The sequence below is a fragment of the Amborella trichopoda genome, chromosome 9, assembly GCF_054954075.1.
Source record: "Amborella trichopoda isolate Santa Cruz 75 chromosome 9, AtrichopodaSantaCruz75HAP2 v2.0, whole genome shotgun sequence".
Classification (NCBI taxonomy): Eukaryota; Viridiplantae; Streptophyta; class Magnoliopsida; order Amborellales; family Amborellaceae; genus Amborella; species Amborella trichopoda.
This window is the reverse complement of record NC_142344.1, coordinates 44,152,810-44,170,607: the sequence shown is the minus strand read 5'-3', so window position 1 is coordinate 44,170,607 and position 17,798 is coordinate 44,152,810. Positions and strand designations below refer to the sequence as shown.

The 17,798-nt window shown below is 40.1% G+C and overlaps 1 protein-coding gene across 15 annotated transcripts in view; it reads right to left on the bottom strand.

Annotated features, from left to right (window-relative positions):
• Positions 1-5,102: 5,102 nt before the first annotated feature.
• Positions 5,103-17,798, bottom strand: part of LOC18439023 (bifunctional bis(5'-adenosyl)-triphosphatase/adenylylsulfatase FHIT) — a 29,034-nt gene continuing 16,338 nt past the window's right edge. For 6 of the 15 annotated variants that reach the window (XM_088846472.1, XM_020670255.2, XM_088846475.1 and 3 more), the window contains 2 exons: positions 5,630-5,732; positions 5,103-5,492 (listed from right to left, as the gene is read on the bottom strand). In XM_088846472.1, coding sequence (XP_088702598.1) covers positions 5,389-5,492; positions 5,630-5,732 — 207 coding nt within the window. In that variant the 3' untranslated portion in view covers positions 5,103-5,388. Of the gene's footprint in view, positions 5,493-5,629; positions 5,733-5,844; positions 5,978-6,252; positions 6,327-17,798 lie in introns of all 15 variants that reach the window. The other 9 variants (XR_016040532.1, XR_016040530.1, XM_020670257.2 and 6 more) reach the window with 6 other exon arrangements.

Here is a 17,798-nt window from a genome sequence, read left to right as displayed (position 1 = left end):
CATCTTGCCTGCATGATCCTATGCTATAACCTTTTTGTGTTTCTGCATGGATCAGTTAGCATCCTTAGGATCCAGGTCTTCCTCCTCCAAAGAGGATTCAGTAAGTAGCATATGGGGTATCTCAAGAACGTCAGGGATAAAGGCCATGAGCAATCTTTTGGGGTGCTTGGTGGGGTTTGCTATCAGAGCAGGTAGCAGGTTCTTCAAGGTTAGGTAGCCTCAAGCATTGATGTCTTCCCAATTAGAAAGAGGAAGGTAGAAGAAATTATTAGGAGCTAGGGTCGGATTAGACACAACAATGTCTTTCTTTTCAGGAACTTCTATAATATTAACTTGGGCCATGGGAATAGAAGAACAAGGGAGCCGAAGAAATCTGTGCTGGAGATACGGAAGAACAAAGTAGAAGAGAAGGGCCTAAACAACAAGTAACAACCCAAGCCCTTATATAAAGTGGAAGAATGAGAATGAAAAGACATCAATGCCAAGTTATTAGAAGGACGACAACGTGGCATTGGCAAGAGGGTATCTTCCTGAAGATATGCATCGATTTACACTGAAATAGCGCTAACAACACTCCTTCTTCCAGCTTACCAACCGTTATTCTATCCAGCCCTTCCAACCGTTGGTTTTTTAGGCTCGGGTCGAGCTCAACAATCCATGGTACGTAGCACTCCACCTGTTTATGATCTCCACCATTTGACGAAGGAGGCTATGATTGAGTGGACCGCCTCAGGGATGCGGTGAGAGACGGCGCCACAGTCGCGCCTGACACCAGCGTGCATCTCGAAGGGCTCGAAAAGGTCAACATATTTGACGTTTCACTAGCCACATGTATGGAGCTTGGAAAGCGTTTTGCAGGTTGCGATTTAAGATATGCACGTGCTGCGAAAAACACAATGGCACATTACTCCCGTTTGAAGAGTTTAAATTTGAGTTTCGGGAGACAAGGCTGCCTTTAAGAGCCACCAAAACACAATATGATCCAACTGTCTTCTTCCTCCACTATTAACGGATAGTCTTATTCGGTTCGTACCGCTGCTTAAGAGAAGGGACCCTCCTCTTTTTGGAAACCATAGTCTATAGTTGTTCCTGGTGACGGTAACCGGTTTGTGGCCAGAACGGAAATCTGATTATGTCTTATAACTACTAGAAGAATTTTCTGAAGAAGCCTGAGAATCAAAGGATAAGGAGTTCATCTGAGGCAAAGGATTTTCCACAATAATAGAGATCCCAAAGAACTCCCGAGCCACTTTGAGAAGAAGTTTATCCGGTAAAGAGGCAACCGGAGAAGGTGCAACATGCATACACATAGTCCCTAAAGAAGGACCGGTAACAAAAGACCAATCTATGTCCAGCAGACGGCAACATTGTACAGCAATATCATGAAACGCCTCTTTCGTCCACGCATGCACTGGGATGCCCAACACCTCGATCCAAACTGCCGATTTCCTGACCAGAGAGCAGTTATCCGTCAAGGACCATGACTCAACCGTCATAAGAACTCCTTTGAACCTCCGAAAATGTTGCTTAAGAATACGAGCAACATCTGCTTCATTGTCAAAGAGGGCTAAGACCCTGTTATTTGCAATGGTTTTGTAAGATAGAGAGCATCCCCATGTGGCAGAAGCCCAATCTTGAATCCTGCTCAGGTCTTCCATCGGAGGGCAGAAAGAACAAACCAAAGGTTTATTTAGATGTTTTGTTCACTTAGCAGTGACCAAGGAATCAACCTCAACAACCTTAGCATCAGTAAAAGGAACATGTTCCCTAAAGGGATCGATAAAGATGGACTAGCAGAAGGGACCCTCGAACCAAAATAAGCTTGTTTTCAGTGTGAGAATGGGCTTCGTCTTGTCTTAAGAGCAACGATAGGCTTCACAGGGCCAGTAACAAGATCAAGAGAACAATGAGCTGACTCAACGCTAGATGTAGAACGTCTAGAACCATTCAGGCTACTCACAAAATAATTTTTGCCAGCTGAAGACCAAGAACCCTAGCTAGAGCCAGGGTGAAAGTAAGAAGAGTTCGAACTTCGCCTCCCCATGACGAAAGAAAAGTCAAAAGAGCAGTAGGAAACAACAGAGAAGAGGTGACAAAGGAAAGGAAATCAGAAAAAGGGAAAGCAAGTCAGATAACAAGTAATGCAAGCAAAGAGGAAAGATGAGGAAGCTAGGAAAGATGAAGGACTGGAACAAGGCACAGGGAGGAAACATAGCATATGGAGGAAGCCATCATTAGAAGTTGATCCTCATGGTCAATTCCTTCTTGAGATCAAGAGCTCATAAGGGTTAGGGGGTTTCGATTTTGCTTGAAATCAAAGCCTTATGTGGTCTATTTCTATGGTAGGTGCCACACGATGATGTTTTGAACTCTATTTCTATATTAGGCAAAGGGTCCATTTCACTGGTCTATCGAAGAAAAGAAAAAAAAATCAAGGTTCAAAATTTGGATAATAGGAAAAAATCAACATTTGGAATTTAAAAAATAGGTAAGGTGGGGTGAGATTTTCCCATTTGTTATCTTTAAACATTTTAAATATTCAATGGAGTGAAACACAAATTATACAATTTTATTATCTAGGCACAATGTAAAACTTGGAGGAGTATTTTTATGACCCCAAAACTTGGGAACATCCGATAACCCCTCGTAAAAACTTTAATTGTACGTGCCAAAAAGAAAAAAAAAGAAAGAAGAATAGTCCAATATTGAATAGATGTATGTTTCCTTCTTCTCACTCCAGCAAATTTGTCCCTTTGCTGTTGAAGGTTTAGAACTATGGAAATGTACCAGAAGTGGCAATGGACCTGGACCTGAACCCGACTCGGGACACCCAAGTACACTCGACATCAATCTGGATATGGGTCCAACATATGGACCCGGTGAGTCGGGCCCAGGTCAGGTCTAGTTGGATCCGATCCATACCTACAAACTATTGGAGATAAAATACTTCAAGCCCTATTTGTTTGGGTGTATTAAGGATCGTATACATAAAAACTTGTAGTCATCCTTAGCTATTAAATGATAAATTAGATGGCTTGAAATTTATTGGCCGGTGATTTTGACATTGTTGCCAATACTATGGGTATATGATAGTAAAATAAATAGTAAAAAACAAAAAAAGAAGCTCATAATGAGGGTGGCAATGGATCCAACTAGGCTCATGACTCGACGGGATGGACCCAGAACCCATCAGGTATGGGTATGAGTTCAACTTTTGGACCTAACGGTGTGGATCTGAGTCTAAAACCTGGACCCAAATACTATCTAGGTCTAAGTCCGGCTGATACCCGACCTGTTGCCACCCCTAAAACATATAAATGCACGTGCTAGCCAAATCCTACCATAACCTGACAAGTGCACGTGCTAGCCAAATCACAAGTCTAAACCTTTTTTGGGTATAAAACTTTTTGTAATTCTTTCACTCACTTTATATATGATTGTTTTTCAAATATATATATATATATTAAATTTTAGAAAATTTCTTTAGCTTTTACTATAATCAAGTTGCTTACAATCCATTACATACGCATCTCCTAAACAATCTAAGGAGAAAAATTAATAAGTAGCTATCAAAACACCCCTAGCGTTCCCAATACATACGCATCTCCATTGGCCTTACTCTAGTCTAGACATGTTCAAAGGAGACCTCATGCCCTTCACACAAATCAAACCGTGCAAACATTCTCAATTTTTATGGTATTTTTTGTTTGTGCACCACTTAATAACATTGAGTACTTGATAACATGAGTGGGTTCCCCTCCACGATTATACCTCTCCTAAATGATTATTTTCAATAATTGTTAATCCTTAGAGCATGACTTCATGGATACATTAACCCACGATCCAGAATATCTGTACATCACAATTTAATAACCGCTCCTAGTGGTGGCTTATAAATCATTAGTGGTCTCTTTTGGGGAATCCCCAATTAAATCACCTCTTTCATATTTTTCAAAAGATTTATTTTATTTATACCCCAACAATCCTTATTATTAAGAGCCCAATTAATCCTAGTCTCTAAAATAGATTTTCTCACTTTACTTTCACATATTACCTTTCTTTTAATATCGCTTCTATTGCTCTATTTCCAAATTTCCCATAAAATTGCAGCCCTAAGCTTTCCACACAACCTAGTAATAAAGGCAAATCTAAGTAATGCAAACAATTAGTGGCAGATGTTGGAAGATCCACCAAACTCCCGTTTTATTCACTGGCCACATCCAAATGCCAAAAATTGTTTTCCAATGTTGAATGTTGATAAAATGTAAAAAAAACCACATCTCGTTTAGAAGCCACTGTTTGACGTTCTCGTCCACCGGACTATATTCCGTCACTTTACTTCATAATTTGTCACAAATATCATATTCCAAGGTTGTAAAGCAATGAACTATAATCTCTTTTATTATATAATATTAATGAAAAACGGATAGAAAACCTTCTCCCCACTGACTTGCCCCAATAAAAAAAATGTTGAAAACATGTGCTATAGGTACCGTATTTGAACTGTACATATTATATTATACAAACTACCAGCAAATTTCTATTTCCGACAATCGACCCAATAATTGGCAATTCCCAATCTGGATTGGTGATTTCCAATCCAAAAAAAAAACATTTTCTAAACATTGTGCAAGACTAGCATGCCGTATGGAATGCTTCTCTCTCTCTCTCTCTCTCTCTCTCTCTCTCAATACACTTTTTCTTCGTAGAACAAGCATGGACGCATGTCAAATTGTTCATCGTTTGAATGGCTGTGATAGGTCATAAATTGTTCTAGGAAAATGACCTGGTAGGATTGGGCCCTATAAGATACATATAATTTCTCATTCCCCCGATGAATCCTCACCACAGATGGTTGAGATGATCCATAGCTCCAGAAGATGCAAGATGAGAAACTTCCTTGGATTATCTCCACCTTACGTGGTAGTGATCCAATGGTTTGAGTATCACCTCACAGTAGAGATTGGGACTTCTATGTATCATGCAACTCCTGGTCACATCAGGGACAAGCCCTGGAATCAAATAGAACTCAAATGTCTGAAACCTTGGAATTCACCCATTAAAAAAACAAAAAACAAAAACAAAAAACAAAACAAAACAAAAAAACAAAACGGCTTCTCATAGGTGCCATAAAAAAACAAGAAGAAATGTAGCTCTTCACCTCGGAAGGCAAGTGTTCATTAATAAAGGGAAGCAATACAAACATCTTCTATTTGCTTCAATTGTGATTCTCATGGATTAGGTTTGAAGCACCTGATCAATCAACTTGAGATGTCCATTGTGGTTCCTTACTGAACTAATAGGCATAGATGTATGATTTGGGGTTAATCATAACAATTGCGGTGATTCATAAACATGAAGAGAGAGAGAGAGAGAGAGAGAGGGAGCTCAGAAGAGAGCCCTTAGAAAACTTGCTTCCTGGCTCATCTCTGTGATGGTACGATTTTTCCTATCCTCGTCTAAATCAAGCTTTCTATTTACTTCCTTTCCTTCTGAGGACAAATGACACAATTTGATGAGCACCCAAGCAACAATGTGTACTCAATCATTCAATTATAGAAAAACACAAATGCACAAACAAAACCCGAGAGAGAGAGAGAGAGAGAGAGAGGAAGGTAGAATAGCAAACCTACGGCATCATAAATTTCATCATTCTTCTCAAAATCACCGGACTGTCTAGGGAGGATATGAACATGGACATGAGGAACTGTTTGACCTGCTTCAGGGCCATCCTGTCAAAATTAAGCAATGATCAAACCCAAATTGCTAGTCATGGGTGCATAAATTTAAACCAAATGATCTCAAGACTTCCAAATAAGTTAATTAGTTGAAGAAGGGACATACAATGTATTTGGATTACTATTCAAGTGGGCCGCTGCTGGAACATATTTGAATAGAAAATATCAATGTGGTTTGAAACATATTCGCTAAAGAGCATTGTGGTTTCACAGTTACATGTTTTGCTCCCAACTGATCACTATTATTAATCATGAAGAAAGAGCCAATTAACAATCCACATGACAACAAGAAATAATTGCATAGTACAAACTAGAATCTAAATTTGAAGCACACTCTTAATGTTAAAAATTAAAAACAAGTAGGAAAACAAACCAAAACAAACATTCAGTCACATTATATCCAACAATGAAATGAAAACTTTAATCAGAAGCATTGTAAACCAACTATTAGCGGCTTTTGAAATCCCATGCCAACGATGTCAAAAAATAGGAAGAATGCAGTGGTCTCCATTACCAAGGGTCACAGCATAACAAAGTAAACCAGAGTGGGTTGGGAAATTATAGAGTAAGCCTGGAAGCTCAACACTCCTGTAGAAAAAAAAAATATGAAGGCATTGGTGAATTTGAATTTTGCACCCAAATTCTCACAATGTAAACCTATTATCTTTGTTCCATTAATCCATTAAAATACTAGTATAATGACCAAAGAGAAAAAGAAAAGAAAATCCAAGATGTAGATGGAACATGAAAATTTTTATACTATAGATTCAACTCAAATTAGCTCTTTGAGATAGGGTTCCCCTAATTGAAGCTAGAGGTCAAATTTTTTTTTAATTCAAATTGACCACGTTGTATTGAAATAAAATTACATGACCATAAACAGACTATGGAATAAGGAGCTCAATTTCCAAAATCAAGTGTCTCAAAAGAGACCGAACATCTGATCTTGTAGAATCTCATCCATTTTCTCATAAAGCGAAGGGCACGGATTTTTCGATCAAAACAAAAGTACTATGGTGTGAGTGTAGCGTGTGAAATCTTCGGTTCGATCAAAACAAAAGTACTATGGTGTGAGTGTGGTGTGTGAAGTCTTCGATTTTTTCTTATATCTCTATCCCTATCTCATAGGTACAACGTTTGAATCAGTAGATAACCTTTTCTTCTGTATGAATTGATATTATTACATTCTAATTCCTTCTCAATATCTTGCGGAAAATCCCGAATTGAATTCCAAATTGACGGGTTAGTGTGAACTTAACAAAATTCTATTTGGTCTAACATGCTATGGGTGATTCAGAGTTAGTGTAATGCTGATACCCCGCTGTTTGGCCAAGCCATCAGCAATGCTATTGGCTTCACGTCAAACACTCTGGCATGAAAAAATTGAGCAGTGCCCTCAGCATGAAACTTTCCTCAAAAATTTTGTTGGCTCCCCACAGACAAATGGATTTCATGTTAGCCCAGTCGGTGGTGGTTCTAGGGTCCCCTTTGACCTTAATGAGTTTCCCATCTCTGTCAAACAATTTGGGTCCTTCTAACAAGCACATTTTGACCTCAGATGAGGTAACGTGCCACCAGTGGGCCCAGAGAACGACAAAATTGTGGTGCCAATAGTCCCAGAAGATGCCCCCTGCACCTGCCCTATTAGGTTTACCAAGGAACACCCATCAAAATTCAGTTTGACAATGCTAGGCCCTGGAAACACCCAAAATTGATTGATTTTGTGCCCTTTTTTTCGAATGGAGAAAATTTCAAAAAGTTTGAGGACTCATTTGAAACATTGCCATATCTTATTGGAATGATTTTTAGGGTCCAAGAGAGGTTATTACAAGACTTTTGGCGTGACTTTGAGCATGACAGACGTCCAAAACATTAAATATCAAAGATTGAGCAAAAAAGGTAACTAGACAATCTTAGTGTGTGGTATTTATTTCCCATATTCGAAATATCTCCTTTGGGGTCTACTAGGTGTTGAGATCTTGAAGGGATACTGTATTAACCTGGATAAAAATGAAAAAAATAAAATAATGTGCAATTTTCGTGGTCATTTTTCAAATTCTAGGATAAATAGGTTCAAAAGGCATCTTGCAGATATTAAGGGGGATGTTGCTCTATGTAAAAACATTCTTGAGCTTGTGAAGAAAGAGGCTCCTGAATATGTAGAAACTGAAAAAAATAAATAAGGTAATGAAGGAAAATAACATAGCTGATTTCAAGGCAGGAGCTAATATTTTTCATGATAATGATAACCATTGTTTTAAAGTGTGGCCGCGTCACAGCATATGCGGCCGCATCACGCAGTATGCGCCAGGAGGTACATCACAAAACAACGCATATACGCTTTGGTGGGATGCGCCCTAATAGACGCTGCATCCCACTACATATGCGGGCTCATCAGCGTGGCGTAAAAAAACCTCTCGAAAAGGGGTATTTACATAATTTCCCCCCCAAAAGTGGGGATAGGGGTTCGGGGGGGGTATCAAACCGCCCAAAACAACAAAAACAACCACTTTCGTGGCATTGTTTGCATCAAAACGATTAAAAAAATGGTGGAATTGTTTTTTCGGGAAAATATTTCGATTTCACGTTAGTGCATCTTCCTTGTTGATTGGGATTAGCTTGGGTGTTGATTTGAGGAAGTTTGACGGAAGATTTCACCACATATAGAGGGTTTCAAGGGCCGAGAAGATGTCGATATTTTCAACAACTAATCGGTATGTTTTTATTTCCTAATACTGTAATACTTTTTTTTGAGGCAATGTCTTCTTCATAGTCATCTAGTAAAAAGGATCCGGCTTGGAGATATGCAAAACTCAAAGATGCAAAAGACGGAAATTGTGTTGTTTGTGACTATAGTTTTTTAATGTTTATGAATTATGATAATATGATGTCTTCTAAGTTCTATTGTCTTTTATAAAGTTAGTTTAAAGTTTCTACTTTCTACTTTCTAATGTCTTCTATGATCTATGAGGGGATAGTGGATACAAAAATCTCTAAGAGCTAATACTAATGGAGTTAATGAATAAATTAAAGACATACTATCACATAAATCACCTCCATTATTTTTTCACGCATTTAACTTATTTTTTTGAGATTTTTTGGAATTGTTTTATATTTATTGGCTGCATCGGGCCCCCGGCCGCATTGGGGCCGCATCCCGCATTTAAAAACACTAATGATAACGATAAGGAAGGGGATAATGAGGTGGGCCAGGTGGCATTCTCTCAAAGTTCAACAAAGGGGTTTTGGGTCTAAGAGGCTTCGTTAGAAGGGGCCCATTAATGTTTTTTTTGAACCCAAACCTGAATCCACAGTTGAGAAAGGGAAAGGCCGAAGCAAGTGAGTCATCATCATCAACAAAGCCTTTTTCCCAACTAATTCGAGTTGGCTACACGAATTTTGGTCCGCCATTCTAGTCTATTAAGAGTGATATCCTCAGTGAGGCCATAAGTTCCCATATCTTTTCTCACTACTTCTAACCATATCTTTTTGGGCCTAGATCTTGCTCTTTATGAGCCTTCAACTTGAACTAACGCGCACCTCCGAACAAGTATTGTACTAAGTCTATGCCACACATGGCAAGCCCACCTAAGTCTACTTTCTCTCATCCTATCGCCTATTGGTAAAACACCTAAATTCTCTTGAATGTATTCATTTCAAATTCCACTCATCCATCTCAACATCCTCATCTCAACTACACTTATTTTATGGGTATGTTGTTTTTTGACCGCCCAACATTCTGCCCCTTAAAAAAAAGTTGGACTCACAGTTATCTTATAGAACTTTCCCTTCAGCTTCATTGGCATGAATCAATCACATAAAACTCTGGTTGCACATCTCCACTTCACCCACCTAGCTCTAATTTTATGCGCAACATCTTCATCAATCTCTCTATTTTCCTAGACTATTAACCGAAGTTATCGAAAGTTCGCTCTTTTTGGTATTTCTTGACCGTCAATCTTAACTACTTCCTTGTCTCAACTCCTATTATTACTGAACTTGTATTCCATATAGTTTGTCTTTGTCCGGCTAATTTTAAAAACTTTAGATTCTAGAGCATCCCTCTAAAGTTCTGACTTTGTGCTGATGTCGTTTCGGGTCTCATCGATCAAAACTATGTTATCTGCGAACAACATGCACCATGGGACCTCATCTTGTAGGTGCCTAGTTAAGTCGTCCATAACTAAGACAGACATATCGGCTCAATGTTGATCCCTGATGTAGACCCTATTGTCATTGAAAACTCACTCGTTTCTCCACCAGTTGTTTGTACACTAGTTCGCACTCCCTCATACATATCTCTCACCATTGATTCTTTCCCAACACCCATCAAATCTCTCTAGGTACTCCATCTTAAGCTTTCTCTAAATTAATAAAGACCATGTGAATGTCTTTTTCTTTCGCCCTAAAGTTCTCAATCAGCTGCCTAAGTAGAAAACAACTTTAGTTGTAGACCTGTCTGGTATAAAACCAAATTGGTTTTCTAATACAATCATTTCATGCCTTAGTCGTTGCTGAATCACTCACCCCCACAGCTTCATAGTGTGGTTCATAAGTTTGATCTCTCGATAGTTCACACAATCATGTATGTCTCCTTCATTCGTGTAAATAAATTCCAAGAGGAAGACAAATGCCGAGTAAATCAATACATTGCTCGGTAGTTTTTATAAGGAAGACATTTCTTGTAATGTCATTTGCCTAAGTAGCTTCCATACAATAGTGGATGCAATTGGCCAAATTGGGCCACGGTTAAAAGGCCCTAGCCCATATGAGCTCTCAAAGACATTACTAAAGAAAGAAGTAGAATACACCAAGGAATACCCCAAGCACCATACTCCACGCCATAAATGTTGCTACACAAGCACCTCCATGCCATAAATGTTTGTCGTAATATGATGTCACATGAAGTATAGAGCTTGAATTACAAACAGTTATGGCATGGAGTACGGTGCTTGTGTAGCAACAGTATGAATGTGATATATTACACATGCAGCAATACACATAAAGTCTAGCCCAAATCATAAATAAGTTATGACAAGAAGTATATTGTGTGCAGAGCAAATATTTAAACATAACATGTTTAAGCAGGTACCATATTGCTTGCGCAGTAGTACGAGTATAACCCAACCATAAACCATAAAAGCCCTAGTCCCTAATTGTATTGCTCGTTTGCAATCATAGTATCGTACTAGTATAGTCTATTTTAATAACATGTTTAAGCATGTACCATATTGCTTGTGCAGCAAGTACGAGTATAATCCAACCCTAAACCATAAACCTTAAACCCTAATCCCTAATTGTATTGCTTGATTGCAATCATAGTATCATACTAGTATAATCTATTTTAATAACAAGTTTAAGCATGTACCATATTGCTTGTGCATCAGTATGAGTATAACCCAATCTTAAACGATAAACCTTAAACCCTAATCCCTAATTGTATTTCTTGCTGGCAATCATAGCATCATACTAGTATAGTCTATTTTAATAACATGCTTAAGCATGTACCATATTGCTTGTGCATCAATATGAGTATAACCCAACCCGAAACCATAAACCTTTTAGTCCTTAACTTGTATTACTTCTATGAATAACTTGTTTTGAAAAGAATGATCGGATGTTGATAAAAGACAGGTGCATAGAGACTTTATTGTAGAGCAATGAATTTTCCTAACTATTTGTAGTTCCCATTTAAAAACCACTCGTTCACAGTTCTATATTCGAAGTCTCTCTAAAAACCATTGAACTTTTGATGGATTCCATATTCTTTAACTCCTAACCATTTAGAAATCACATGTTCGTAATCTCTCTTAAAACCTTAGAACTTTGGATCGACTCTATCAAAAAGCCGGCAACTCCTACCCATATAAAAACCACATGTTCTCTATTCGTACTCTTTCTCTCCCTAAAACATGTTAACTTTAGATGGTTTATCCACTCGTACTCTATCTAAAAACCTTTTAACTACTTTCCATTTAAAAACTTTAGTCAACACATGAACTCTACTCGTAAAAGACTGCTTAAACACAGTATGGTAGAGAATTTAAATTCCAATTCACTATTCGTACTCTCTAAAAACCTTTGATCTTTTTTATGGATTCCCTGTTTGCACACAATCTAACAAACCTTGACCCCTTCCCATTTAGAAAGCACATGTTCTCTATTCGTACACTCCCTCTCTCTAAAAACCTTTTAACTTTTGATGATTACTCCATTCGTACTATATCTAAAAGCCTCTATCTACTTTTCATTTAAAAACCTCTACCAACACTGTTTGAAGTCATTTTCCATCACTTGTATCTCCGATGCGAATAAGGACAAAGCAGTTCGCATCCTAGGTTCGCACGTGCCAATATGCTTGTGGACTACGGAAGCCGTAAGACAATAAGCACTGATCTGAAGTGAAAATTCCAAAAATCTCAGAATGGCTCGAGAACGTGCAAGAACACGGCTAAGGGTCTCTTAAGAACACCAGCCAAGTTTCGTCGCAATCCGACAAGTTTTAGGCAGTACAGACATCAAAACAGTTTCGGGAAATCTTGCCTCTATCATGCTGAAAATGGGCTTTGAACTACAACACCATTATTGGAGCGTCAAATGGTCTCCAGACCATCGCCATTGGATTCATAACGGTCGAAAACCCCTGAGTACCAATTTTTGACATGTTTGGATGTTTCTGGAGCAAGTTATGGCCACATTACCCAAAATGGGTAGGCCGTACACTATTATGGTGTGCCCTCGGCCAACTAGTTTCCATTAATGGAAACTGTGCATCACCAATTCGGGGGCAAACTTTACAAGGTCATATCGTCTTCATTCCTGGTCGGATCGACCCCAAATTTTGGGAGCACGTTCGTCTCGCAAACCCAGTCGATTTGATATGTGGCACGCACGGTGACATGGCCCGAGCCGAGAGAAATCGAAGAGAGAAGTTCACCGGAAAAACGCAAAAGTTGCAGAGAAATTCCAGCCACACATCTCACCGATCAAACTCCCATATCAAAGCGGTTGCATGTCGAATCGACCTCAAACCAAACCCATTACGAGCACTAGGTCAGAGGCTTCATCTGAGCCAAACCTCACACGTGATGGACGGTCAGATTCGACGCACCATGAGTCCGAAGTTGCTGCAATTCAGGCCACCGAAATCCAAATTCTGGCCAAAGCTTCCCAATTTGAAAAACGGTCATCTGGGTACCAAATCGAGCCGTTATTTTTTCAGAATGATCATGGTCACTTGCTTATCACACTACAACGAAGAAATAAGCGAAAAATACTGAAAAACGGGCTGAATCTTAAATCTAAGATTGCATGTTTTTTTATTTTTTGCTGTCCCATGATCATGGTTCAAAACTTAGATCCACGACCCGAAATTGGTGCCAAAGTGATGGTCTTCTCAAGCTCATAAAGAAAATGGTAATCTTTCGGCCAGATGGTGACCCCGAATCAGCCACAGAAAGTCTGCACGATTGAACGGCCATTACAAGGACTGATTTGGAATTACCAAGATTGTTGGTGCAAGGGCAAAATCATCATTTTGCCCCATTTTCTTAGATTTTTTTTAATTGTTTTAATACCTAATTTTCAACAATTAGGTTAAAAATTGATTGTACACCCATGTTTGGGCCCCACCTCTATATAAACAAGCACGCACATCATGTAATGGACCCTTGGCTTCAATTAATAAAAAAACATTATTTTGGCTTAAGTTTGAGTCACGACTTGGTGAGAGAGGGAGGAGAGAGAAAATTTTGAGCAGTACCCTCAAGCATCACAGGTAATCTTCTCTCTCCTCTCTTTCTGTCCCCTCTTTCTCTCTTTTTTCTCTCCCCTTTTTCTCTCTTCTTTCGCTCCTCGTTCTCTCTCCTCTTTCTCTCCTTTGCTTGCTTTATCAGAGGATAGGCTGAGCCTCGTGCTGCAGTGCCAGTCTTGTCGCCGTGCAGTTTAGCCGTCGTGCCGGTCTGAGTCAAGATGCCCGTTTAGCTGTTGTGTCAGACCAGCCGCTACGTCAAACCAGCCGTTGTGCCGGTCTTGTTGTCGTGCAGTTTAGCCGTCATGTCGGTCTGAGTCACCATGCCCATCTAGCTGCTGCGCTAGTCTTGGCACTATGCCAGCCTAGCCGCCAGGCCAAACTTCTTTCTCTCTTTCTCTCTGTCTGGCTCGACAGTACCCACTGCCGAGCACGACATGCCTTTTTCTTAAAACCTTTACTTTTCCAATGTCCCTCGTGTCCACCCTTTTTCTTCTCTCTCCTTATGCTCTCTGCACGTCCACCCACTTTGTGCACATGCACCCTCACGTCCACCCTTTCTTTCTCTTTCTTCACACCCTTTCACTCACGTTGTACACAAACCACCTATCTCGTGTCCAAACTCCCTCACGACCACCATTTCCCCTCTTCCTTTGTGTTCCCTCGCGACCAAATCCCCCTTTCATTGCCGCGCGTGACCAAACTTCCATTGCACTACCGCGAGTAACCAAACCTTAACTACACTGCCGCGCACAACCAACCTTCTTCTCCTGCCGAACCAACTCTCGCACTGCCACACGCGACCAACCTTCTTCCATTGCTGAGCCTTTTCCACCCTTCTCCTGCCGTGCGCCAGCCCTCAGCTGCCACCATCTCTTCCACCCATCTCCATCTCTCTTTCCACCTCCGCTGTCCTCTCTCTCCCTGCTGCCCTCCCTTTTCTTCATTCTCGCCCATCTCCTTTTCTTCTTCCCGTACCCAAAATCCAGGCTGCTGCCATCTCTCTAATCCTCTACCATCTCAGCCACCCATCTGCAACCCCGTCCTCTACCTTCCGTCCATGCTCCACTTCATTAATGTGCCATCTCCACCACTCACTTGTGCCACTCTCCACTTCCCTACTGTGCACCATCAGCAGCACTCGTCACCTCCCCTGTCGCGCGCCATCTTCTCCTCCACCGTCTGTGACAGTCCAGCCCTACTTCCACCACCACACTGCTCTCTCTGCTTTCTGCCGACCAGCAGTCAACCACCGCCCCTGTCCTCGCCTCAATCACATCCCTATCTCTGCTGCGACCTTCTCCACACCATCCGCCACTGCTCTCTCTGTCCCATCCTCTACAACCTGCCCATCTATTCTCGCAGCCCTCTCTCTCTTCAACACTTCCTGCTGCAACCACTACAGCAGCCATCACCTCACCCTCTTCTTTCTTCAATCGCTGCCTGCAAACTCCGCCATGTTGCCGCTGCTCCTTCCCTGTTCCCAGCGAACCTCCCTCTCTCTTTAAAAAGATCAACGATAAGCGCTCCCCTCTCTTTGCTCCTCAGTCGCAGCCACTTTCTTGCCCATTCAGCCAACCTCACTGACCCACTTCTCTCTGCAACCTCTCGCTCTCTCAAAAAAACCCAATAGCGAAACCCATCTCACTGCCTCTTCTTTGTTTCGTCCTTTCTATTTTTCGTTTAGTTTTCATCCCGTTACTTTTCGTTGCGTTTCGTTCAACCTCTCCCTACTCTCTCGTTCCTTCTACTCTCCTCTCTCTAAAAAACAAACCAATTGTCCATCTTCGTGTCTCTCTCTCCCTCTAAGCCTAATAACAAGCCTTCACTCTCCTTTAATCAATTTCATTTTTTTATTATTATTATCCTACTCTACCTTCTTGCATCTATTTCATTACTTCTTTTTATCTTTATTATTTCACTTTATCTTATTGACTTCTTTTATTTTACTTTGTCTCATCCCTTCTACCCCCTGTCTCTTATTCCATTTTAATTTAGTTTTATCTCCCCTTTTACTCCACTTTACTTTTCATTTCACTTCATCTCATTTTATTTTATTTCATCTTCAACAAGTCAAGGTCTTCAAACCCACTTGTTTGGACATCTCACGTGTGTACATGTGCAGGAACGCAGAAAAACAAGTCAAGGGAGTGGATGCCGAACCGCCCTCAGGCCTGGGGGGCATTCTTCGTGATCTAAGAGGGCGCCCACACGAGCTAGCCCGAGCGTGCCACGAACCCACGTGAAGTAAGTCCCGCCTCACGATCGTAATTCCTCTCTCACCGGTTGGTATTTCTGCTTGCGTCTTCCTTACGCAGTTCCCGAGAGAGTCATCTCAGGTCTCAGGTCCATAGCAAACCCGGAGCCAAGTCATCAGGTCACCCCGGCCCGAGGGCAAGATCAAGGCATCTAACCAAAAACATGTATTCTATTTGTACTTTCTCTAGAAACCTTAAAATTGTACTCTACCTAAAATCCTTAACTACTTTCCATTTAAAAAGTCCTCTATTCGCATGAAACCTTTAAACTTTTTTCCAATTACAAACCAAACAATTATATACCCATATAATCATTCACCCATAGCCACGCATCATAGGATATCTAGAAAGAGCATAAAAGGCAGTTATTATACTGGCCCATAGCCACGCATCATAGGATATATAGAAAGAGCACAAAAGGCATTCATTCTATGTAGAAAGAGTGTAAGGGACATTCATTGTGTACAAGGAGTAGAAGCATTGAATATATAAAAAGTAGAAACATCAGTCATTATATATAGAAAGAGTAGAAATAACAATGAATAAATATAAAGAAAGAAGAAAGAGCAAGCAATATATACAAAAAGGGCATATATTTATATATTATATACTAAAATAGACAACCAAAAAGTTGAGCAGCCCCAAAACTAACTTCCCACAGTGATGGGTCGAAAAGGCCACGACAAAAAAAATAAGCCATAGGCACATGACCATCCATAACAAAAACCATAAAAGCATCCACAAAAAAAATTAAATAAATAAATAAAAAGTAGTAGTGTTCAATAATTGTCATTGGCCCTCACATGAAGACCACAAAAGCAAGCACCATAACAGCCAAAAAGTAGAATAAGGCCCACTGTTACCAAACTAAACAGTGGGGCCTAAATCCTCCTCCATCATCGCACCAGGGGAAGTAAGAAGACCACCAAAAGGGCCATGAATGAACTCCACATTAGATGCACAGCTAGACGAAGCGCTAGGAGACTTATTGGTGTAAAACCTTTGAGCACAGTTCATTTAAACAACCCTCACATTTTCCAATCGAGACATCAAGGACAAGATCTCCTCCTTGAGCAGCTTCCAATCCTCCTCATCAGATGCTCTAAGCCAACTCTCATGTACCACCTGTAAAGCCAGCTCGCTATTCTCAGCCCTAAGAGTTTCATAGAACGTGGTAGCCTCTCAAAGTTTTTCTTCGGTGGTGGGTTCAAATCCTATCGTGGTTAGGTAGTTGTAGGCCTCCCTAGCGGTAGATTGCTCTGCCTCCATTTTGGTAAAGCATGAAAGTCCCTCAAATGTTTGACCAAGAATAGTAACCGAGGCTTTAAAAATTCTACACTTAGGAGTTCATTTTGAGATACTAGATAGTTAGGCAGTTGATCATTTTTTCCCATTGGGTTAATTCTTGCAATTTATTTTTAAAGGATACGTTCTCATCCCCAGGATTTCTTTGATGTACGCGGCTTGCAGGTGACCCACTTTCCATAACGGTGACCTACAAGCCGCTAAAAATAAAATATAGACGTAGAAATATAAATTAACCCTAAGATGCATGCCATAGAAGCACACATCTTAGGGCTAAAGAAACAAGTGCATAGTTGTGATCACCATCAATATCTATACAATTTAACACAATGCTTTGGAAGGCTAAAACAAATCATACATAAAATCATTCACTAAAAACGAACTTAATTAAAATTCAAGCAAATTAAAAAAGAAGACAACAAACATAAGCTCATAATAGAAACAATTTGCATCCACCAAACATAAGCTAAAATTCAAACAAATGAAAAAAGAACACAAAAAATATAAGCTCATAATAGAAACAATCCGCAGCCATCAAACAACAATGTAAATTTATAACTCACTTTAAACAAATACTTCAAGTCACAAGACCCGCAAATAACAAGCGAAGGGCTGTGAGAAAGCAGTTACAAGTTTGAACTTTGAAGGTCTTAAGGACACAATCCAAAGACAATTTGTATATGCATAGAGCGTAGCCCACAGAGTATTAGGAAGTTGCATCATAGACACAACTGTCTAATACTTGTA